The sequence below is a fragment of the Cydia fagiglandana genome, chromosome 15 (genome assembly GCF_963556715.1).
Source record: "Cydia fagiglandana chromosome 15, ilCydFagi1.1, whole genome shotgun sequence".
NCBI classification, from domain to species: Eukaryota; Metazoa; Arthropoda; class Insecta; order Lepidoptera; family Tortricidae; genus Cydia; species Cydia fagiglandana.
This window is the reverse complement of record NC_085946.1, coordinates 11,881,905-11,890,812: the sequence shown is the minus strand read 5'-3', so window position 1 is coordinate 11,890,812 and position 8,908 is coordinate 11,881,905. Positions and strand designations below refer to the sequence as shown.

The 8,908-nt window shown below is 39.6% G+C and overlaps 1 protein-coding gene across 1 annotated transcript; it reads right to left on the bottom strand.

The window, feature by feature from the left end:
- Positions 1-2,827: 2,827 nt before the first annotated feature.
- On the bottom strand, positions 2,828-8,850 carry LOC134671366 (uncharacterized). Its single transcript, XM_063529203.1, has 6 exons — positions 8,613-8,850; positions 7,651-7,830; positions 6,744-6,875; positions 5,812-5,994; positions 5,008-5,150; positions 2,828-3,135 (listed from the first exon to the last, which is right to left on the bottom strand). The coding sequence occupies exons 1-6, from the start codon at positions 8,799-8,801 to the stop codon at positions 2,868-2,870; spliced, it is 1,095 nt and encodes a 364-aa protein (XP_063385273.1). The 5' UTR covers positions 8,802-8,850; the 3' UTR covers positions 2,828-2,867.
- Positions 8,851-8,908: the final 58 nt, after the last annotated feature.

Here is an 8,908-nt window from a genome sequence, read left to right as displayed (position 1 = left end):
GTTGACCCAAATTTTTTTTATTAAGCTATGAGCTTCATCACATATGATCTTTGAGTAATTCTAAGCATTTCAAGCCTGGGAGGCAATAAGGGGAGGGGGGGTACAAAGATGGCCGCCACCCGTCATCATTCAAAAAAATCTGTTCTGGTCCTGGTGGCTACTAGGGCAAGTTTGGTATCATTTTCGTATAAACCGAAGACGTGGAATTCATTGCTGATATTTGTTTTCTTCAGCTTCATAGTAATTTTACAAGAAAAACGTAAAAAGATGAAAATTTAGGATGGAGGTTTTTGCTTTGAGAGCTAATAACTTTTGTATAGTGGCCAAAAATATCATATAAAAAATACTATAATAAAGCGCAATTCATGCAGATTCTAAACATATACACGTTGAGTAATATCCTACTGCAAAAAGATGGTGAAAAAATTATTAAATGACCGCAGCGCGGGTAGTTGGACTTTCGTTTATCTTGCGGACCGTCGTTTATCTTACAAAATGATCGAGTACGAGTATCTACGTAGGTATGCTTACTTTGCTAGATTTTATTATGACGAATAAAATACTTTCATCCAGACATAATTCATCATACAGACATAATTTTATGCACTTTAATTTTAATGCACTTGCAACGATTTGAGTGGGGCCTAGTGTTATTTGACCGGTGTTTTCTGTAAGGTGGAGGTAAGTACGTACTTCCCCAGTTGGGCTCTGCTCGGATAGATCTGGAATGACATCCGCTGTGCTGTGCCCTACCACACAAAGTGAGATGACATTCACAGTGCCCATACCTCTCTTTTGAACGTAGTTTAAGGATATACCCGGGTCCAAAATTGGGTCCGAGAAATAACTATTATAAATGAAATTATTCTAATAAAATAGCGCTCTTATTTTTGCTGATAATATTAAAACACTATTTATGAGAGAAATTGTACTACTTAGGAAGAGGCAAAATATTTATTTTCACGATAATTTTCATACTATAACTCACTTTAAGTAATTTTATAGGTACTTACTTGTTGTTTTTAATAAATAACTTTAACCTGCACATAACATTCATTTGGATTTGATTTGGTTTGATTTTGTTTGATATTTTACATTAAATATTTGCTTCAGGTTGGTGTGGTGAAAAATTCTGTGTTTCACTCGGCGGCAAATTTTGTTTAACCCTCGTTCTTTGAAACCCTTACAACGCTCAAGATTCCATTTTTCGAACCACTCACTACGCTCGTGGTTCAATTTTGAAATCTTTCGCTTGATCGGGTATCAATATTAGCACGAGCGGTTAAACAACAACATTGTAAAACAAATGACTATTATTATATGCTGAGAGCTTACATTTAGAAATCATAACAGCTATGTATATTTGTCATACTAATATAGGTTATGCAAGTATGACTTGGTGACAAACCAACGAAGCCCCGCCTCGCGGGGCTTCTATTTTCTGCTCTGAGGGATAAAAGGTAACTAACGAACCTAACCTAACCCAACCTGAAATTGCGGTTGTACATGATCTCATTTGTTAAGCGAGCCGCCCTCCTCTTTAGACATGGGGATACCTGTGTGTATTTTTTTAACCTATACCAGAATTATGTCTGTGTACTGGAAACTGCGGACATTAAATATACAGAAAGCATTTTATTCGTCATCATAAAATCTAGCAAAGTAAGCATAGTTACCTACGTAGATACTCGTACTCGACCATTTTGTAAGATAAACGCCGCCTAGCGAGAGTCCAACTACCCGCGCTGCGGTCATTTAATAATTTTTTCACCATCTTTTTGCAGTAGGATATTACTAAACATGTATATGTTTAGAAGCTGCATGAATTGCGCTTTATTATAGTATTTTTGTATGATACTTTTTGCCACTATACAAAAGTTATTAGCTCTCAAAGCAAAAACCTCCATCCCAAATTTTTATCTTTTTACGTTTTTCTTGCAAAATTACTATGAAACTGAAAAAAACAAATATCAGCAATGAATTCCACGTCTTCGGTTTATACGAAAATGATACCAAACTTGCCCTAGTAGCCACCAAGACCAGAACAGATTTTTTTGAATGATGACGGGTGGCGGCCATCTTTGTACTCCGCCCTCCTCGACTAGACGCACGCTTCTTATCGCCTCCGAGGCTAGAAATGCTTAGAATTACTCAGAGATCATATGTGATGAAGCTCATAGCTTAATAAAAAAAAATTGGGTCATATATGGCAGCGATCCGTAACTGACTCCAGTAATATGTATGCAAATATGTAACAATTATGAATCTAATAGATCATTTATATTCTTCTGCTTTCATAAGTAATAGTTACTGATTTTTAAAAAGCGTTTTTCATAAAAGACATAGGTATCAAGATCGCTTTCCTTCTTTCAAGTTCTTTCTAAAACGAACTATAAATTATTTTATATGGGAATTTTCATAGTTCACTGCTGAGTGACGGTTATCAGTCTACCAAATGTGGTTGGTGCAACTGGCCCTAATTAGTAATTAGTAATTAGCTCCGGCTTCTGTATCAACTTAGGTATCAACCTAAGTTTTTTTTTGCGCTTCGCTTCTGATAGGTATCGTTATTGTAGGACCCCCCCCCCCACATCTGGCGTCTTTCGAGCGTCTGCGTATGTCGGCGTCGGTCCAACGCTATGGAAAATGACGTCGCTGCGCAGTTGCGTCGACGTTGCGTCGACGTCGGCCCTAGAATTGTAGACGCCGACGCTCGAAAGACGCCAGATGTGGGGGGGCCCTTAGTAATGTATTTTCATTCGCTCCTTTCTTTCTGTTTCAGAGCAAGGTCTAAGAAATTGGATCACAAGAAAATATAAGATTTTAATCAATATACTTTTTATAAACATTTACAATTTCAAAATAAACTATACTTCATAATCTCTGGATACGATATATCTTTCCTTGCACGGTTTGTGCGGTTTGACGTGTTTTATCTGGTCAATCACGGAATATGGGGGCGTTCCCTGGGCTATGTGGCAGTAATCGCTACAATACATGAAGGGGGCAATGTTGGCCTGGTAGGGATTGGGGGGGAAAGGTGGCAAGTCGAATGTCTCCCCGGGGCCCCAGGAGGCGAGACTGTTGACGGCGAAGGGTATCTGGAATTTCTTCCTTGTTTCGGATTCGAAGACCCTGGAAAATGAGTGATCGAGGAATGTAGGTATAGGTACATATATGCTAATAAAAATCTAAGCTTCTACGATAGCTTATAGGTAACTTTTTTTATACAAGTGGTGGTCAAAAAGTGTAACACTGGTAACCAAGACTGCTGGACAAGAACAGGCAGGAGGGATCATTCGTGCAAGTGGTAAAATAGGTTCACAGGCAAAGTGTACAGTCAAGGTATCGGTGTCAAAAATATGTAGGTGGTGTACCCTTGTTTTGCCGACAAACTTTTCATCGAATATTATTTCATCGACAACGATTCATCGAAACGTTAGTACTAGTAATATTGTTTCGCGTTATTTTGTTTCATATACTATTTATTTCAATTTTTCTTACTGCGTAGAAATACTATTCAACGAATATTACTTAATCGCTGATTCGTTTCAAATTATTTTAATTGGCACAACTACTAAACATTGCAATTCATTTGTTCGACGTATTGCTTTAATACATTTTTATATGTCGTACTACTCATTTATACTGGTGTAACAATTTTAGGTTTCGGTTAGGTTAGAACTGCGACCCCACACAGAAACGAACGGCTATCTAAGTCGGTTTAGGTTAGGTTAGAACTGCAACCCCACACAAAAACGAACGGCTTTAAAAGTAGGTTTAGGTTAGGTTAGAACTGCGACCCCACACAGAAACGAACGGCTTTCAAAGTGGGTTTAGGTTAGGTTAGAACTGCGACCCCACACTGAAACGAACGGCTTCAAAGTGGGTTCAGGTTAGGTTAGAACTGAGCCCACACAGAAACGAACGGCTTTCAAAGTAGGTTTATGTTAGGTTAGAACTGCGACCCCACACAGAAACGAACGGCTTTAAAAGTAGGTTTAGGTTAGGTTAGAACTGCGACCCCACACAGAAACGAACGGCTTTCAAAGTGGGTTTAGGTTAGGTTAGAACTGCGACCCCACACAGAAACGAACGGCTTCAAAGTGGGTTTAGGTTAGGTTAGAACTGCGAGCCCACACAGAAACGAACGGCTTTCAAAGTGGGTTTAGGTTAGGTTAGAACTGCGACCCCACACAAAAACGAACGGCTTTCAAAGTAGGTTTATGTTAGGTTAGAACTGCGAGCCCACACAAAAACGAACGGCTTTCAAAGTAGGTTTAGGTTAGGTTAAAACTGCGACTCCACACAGACACGAACGGCTATCAAAGTAGGTTTAGGTTAGGTTAGAACTGCGACCCCACACAGAAACGAACGTCTTTCAAAGTAGGTTTAGGTTAGGTTAGAACTGCGACCCCACACAGAAACGCACGGCTGTCAAAGTCAAATATTACATTTTGAAATAATTTTATGCGTAATAAATTATATTAAATGCAATCCAAAATGAAATAAGAAAACCCGTAAAGAAATACCACGATATAAACTATATACGAAATAACTCGAGTGCCAATTAAAAGTCCTAGATTTAAATTTACTAGTATCAATTCTTCGACGCAATGACTTGTCGATGAAATGAAAATACTTGAAACGTTGTCTTCGAAATAACATTCGATGAAATGTCTGTCGGCAATTCAAGGGTAAACCGTCCGTGTAGATATTTGATACCTTGATGTACTAGTTTCAGTAGAAGTGTACTTATGCTCTAGTTTCCTAGGGTGCCGTCATATAGCGGCCGTCTCCATACAAATACTACGATATCCATATTTTAGCCGTATTATTTAGTATGGAGACTAGTGCCTACGTCAAATCATGGGATTAGTTGTCAAGCGGACCCCAGGCTCCCATGAGCCGTGGCAGAATGCCGGGATAACGCGAGGAAGAAGAAGATTTAGTATGGAGACGGCCACTATATGACGGCACCGCTATCCTAGGAAAACCGATCTTTACCCCTTTAAATTATTGACGGGGTTGTGGCACGCAGCCACTTCATGGTACTCTTTCTTCACGTGGATTCTGTCGTATACGCCTCGATGAGGTTTGGCTGTTAGTGGCATCCAGATCTCCTTGTGCTTTGGACCGAATCCTCTGGTCTAAGGATCAGAAGAAGAAATGCATTCGCTTTTGTCAAGCTCTGCAGCTTAAAACAGGTGCCTTGAGGATGGGTACTCAGCACAATACACCTACAGTTCTGTTCGGAAAGAGAAGATTCGGGGGAATGTATTGGGCCCCATATATTCCTCGACTCTTCTCTTTCCGCACAGACTCTATAGTTATGTGTTCATCAAAGGTAGCGTACAAGAAATTGCTTTCACTTATTGTCTCGCGTTTTTATGTCCGTATTTACACCATACCAGGTTATTCTGAAGTTGATGCAAATCAGTGGATATTCCCCAGTCATACTTAGGTACTCAGGACTCTCAGGACTACTCAGTGAATATTTGTGTATTGTGCATCGGGACTTGGATCATACTATAACTAGGTAATGGTGGAACTCGAAATTCTAGTAAAACCAGGCGTGGTTCACTCCGCGACTTCGTCGCTTTGCAACAGGTAGCTTAAGTACATCCGTTTCACACCAATTTTGGTGGCTAGCCATAAGCCGCGCGTGGCGCTGTCGCCACCTAGCGGCTAAATCTGTCCTGATTGTAACAGACGCGTTTTGTTAGAAAGTGAGTCTTCTGTATATACCTAGTACTATTATTTATACTGTGGTAAAACCATTTATGTTTGTGACCCCACAGTTTCACTTACCTTAGGGGTGTTAGATTCAGTATAAAAGGTGATGTGATCCTTGGCACCGATGCCGTACTGATCTTCGGGGGTGAATGGCTTGTGGTAGTGCCGGTACGTGGACACATAGGGATCCATCAACCTACGGAACCCGGCAGCCGTGTCGAATATAGGCGTTTCCTCGTTTCTGCCGCAAGCTACTACCTGTCAAAAAAATCTGATCTGTCTCTTTCGGACAAGACTAACAACAACTTATTAAATAATGATCTATTCTAAAAAATAAAGGTAGTGTCTAATATCAGTTCTGTTTTGGGTGGTTTTGGTAAGAGTCCTTGTAAGGATTGCTCCAGGTAATAATAGAAAACACGCGGGCGCGCGTTGGGCGGACAGAATAACGTCAGAGACAAACGCCACATTGCAGGCTAGCATGCACTGGGCCCAAGACAGAGTGGCTTGGAGAGCGCTGGTGAAAAGTGTCCACATTCGTCACGTCCCTCAGCCATGAGGATACGACAAGGAAGAAGAATAATAGAAAAACAGAACATAGAGTTTTTGACCTAGAGATTTATTTATCACTTTTATCAGTTATGTAATGTACGTTGAGATCTCATTATCATTTTTATCGCATATCGGAGGGCCCGTGACCAACAACTAAAATGTAAACGACTGACGATGTGATTGACTGTCCTATATGGTTTATAGAAGATGCCAATTTATATTAAAATAATTAAGTAATGTATGGAAGCATCTGTCATTCTGATACATTTTCAATTTTTGATTGGCGTTTTCGACAAATCTTGGCTAACCCCAAAGCTAGAATTAGATGGCGGTTATGCATGACACTCATAACAGGACAGAACTATTTCATCATTTTGATTTGGATAAGACAGGATTGTAACTATGCGGTCCATGAGGAATCAAAGCACAGGCAAAACTCAGAAGTGATTACTAACATCAAATATATACTCCGGATCAGGTGGCTTGATGGTAATTTCCGGAGGCGCTAATGGTGACCTAGGGATCCCACGGAAGCTGTCCTTCATTTCCGATAGCGCTGTTGGCTGGCGTATTGTCTGCCCTTGTAACTGAAACGTTTAAAATTAGAAACATAGTAAAGTATACTGACTAAATTGAACATTAGAATGGCGGGTGTGGTGTAAAAGGATTGTGAGACTGACGTGCGAAATAGGCAACAATTGCACCTTATAGCCAGAGGCCTCTATTGAAAAATTAAAATTGAATTTGTATGACAAGTTTTGACGTGGAGATGGCTAGAGGAATATGGGAACAGCGTGATATTATCAAAACTCTTCGAGTAAGTTCGCTGAGACTGAAGTTTTGATGAATGAGTTATTAATTGATATGATTCGTATTATTTTGTGGTCTGTATGACATGCTGACAGAAATGTTGCCTATTTTTAACTAACCATTAAAAAGGGGTTTTCTGACTGAGGGGTTTTCTGGCTGCCACAAAAATGGAGTTGCCTTCAATAATGACAATGGAATACCTAGAAAAATATAAATAATGCTCTGTCTTCGCATTTAAACAAATCTGATATAGGCCCCGTGCATAAACTACAGGGGGCAGCATAGGAGCCGTCAGGTTTTTGGTGTGAGGCGTAAATGTCGTGTATGCTTCCGATGTAGCTCACAAGATGGTAGAACCTACTATGCACAAGGAAACGTGCCGACGAGAACGGTAGATTGTTAGCACTTGCTTGGCAATGTACAGTCAGCCAAGAAAGTGGTCTACCACTTTTCGACTCTATCATCTGATTGATACACGACTGTACATGTGTTTCCGATTCAAGCCACAAGATGGCAGACCCTCCAACGCGCACGGTCCCTATAAGTACCAACCCTTTTCTCAACCCCGGTCATGAATATGACCCTGCGGCAGTTGATGGCGCAGTCAGACCGCTCCATGGCCTTGTTGGGGTTGGGCTTCACGCAGTATTCGCCCGTTGTGGTCCTGTAGCTCTCCTTCTCCACGACCATGTCTCGGCCGCACAGCCTTTCTGGTAGCGGTTCATTGATTTTCTGGAAAATAAATTAAGAAAATATTCTTACAATAAATAAATATTCTTAAATATTCGAGGCGTAGGCCACGTCTACGCCTCGGCTAGTCTGTGGCCATGAGTAAGCCCATTCATAATAAAAAAAAAAATCCTCTGGTAATAATACATTTTAGATGTATATTTATTGTACGAAGGGTCGGCCTGAAAACCAGCGTTGTAGTAGGCAAGCCTGCTGCAACACACGCTGAGGTTCGCTCCTTTTTAACATCATAATTTAAAAAAATTATATCTACATGTAAACATAATATTTTTTGCCTATTAAGTTTAATTCTAAGCTTATAATGTTTTGTAGCATTGCCTGTAAATATTTTTCAATGTGGTGTTAAATAAAAATTTTCTATGTCTATGTCTACTTATTTACAATTCTGGAAATATAACTGTCCTTATTCTTGTATACTCTGTGCGATGGACGTTAATCTTAGTTTTTAAGCTACATTTTTGCATTCGCCATAATAGGTAGGTTAATTTAAGGTCGCACAATAATTTACCCTTTCCTATATAACGAAACCTCGAATAAACTAGAGTTAGACCAAGATAAGTCTGCAACGATTTTGATAGCGTACAATTTTTTTAAACCTTGCCTTTCGATTGTTAAGGCTGTTTCGAAATTTATTCGTGTGATGAACACAGATATTTGCTCCCGAGTCATGCGTGTTTTCTATGTACTTACTTTTATTTAGTCAATTTGTGTAATAAAGTCCTATAATATTTTATATATATATATATATTGTTCATAATACTTACGCAGTCGAAAGCATAAGGTACATCAGGTATATGGCGAGTCCCAATGCTAGTTGCAGTCCTGGTCTCAGTGCTAGATAACCTAAGTGGGACATTATACTGAACGTTGCCCCATGTATTGACATTTTTTATTAGCAGATTGTCTAATTCTAAGGGTTTACTTGTACATCCACTTGGTGCATCTCCTGCCATTTTTAACTAAAAATATGTTTAAAAAAATGTAATTATAGTGGAATGTCAAAGTAATGACTTAACAAACAGTGCTGTCAGCCTGGGCATAGTAAAGTTTATTTATATTT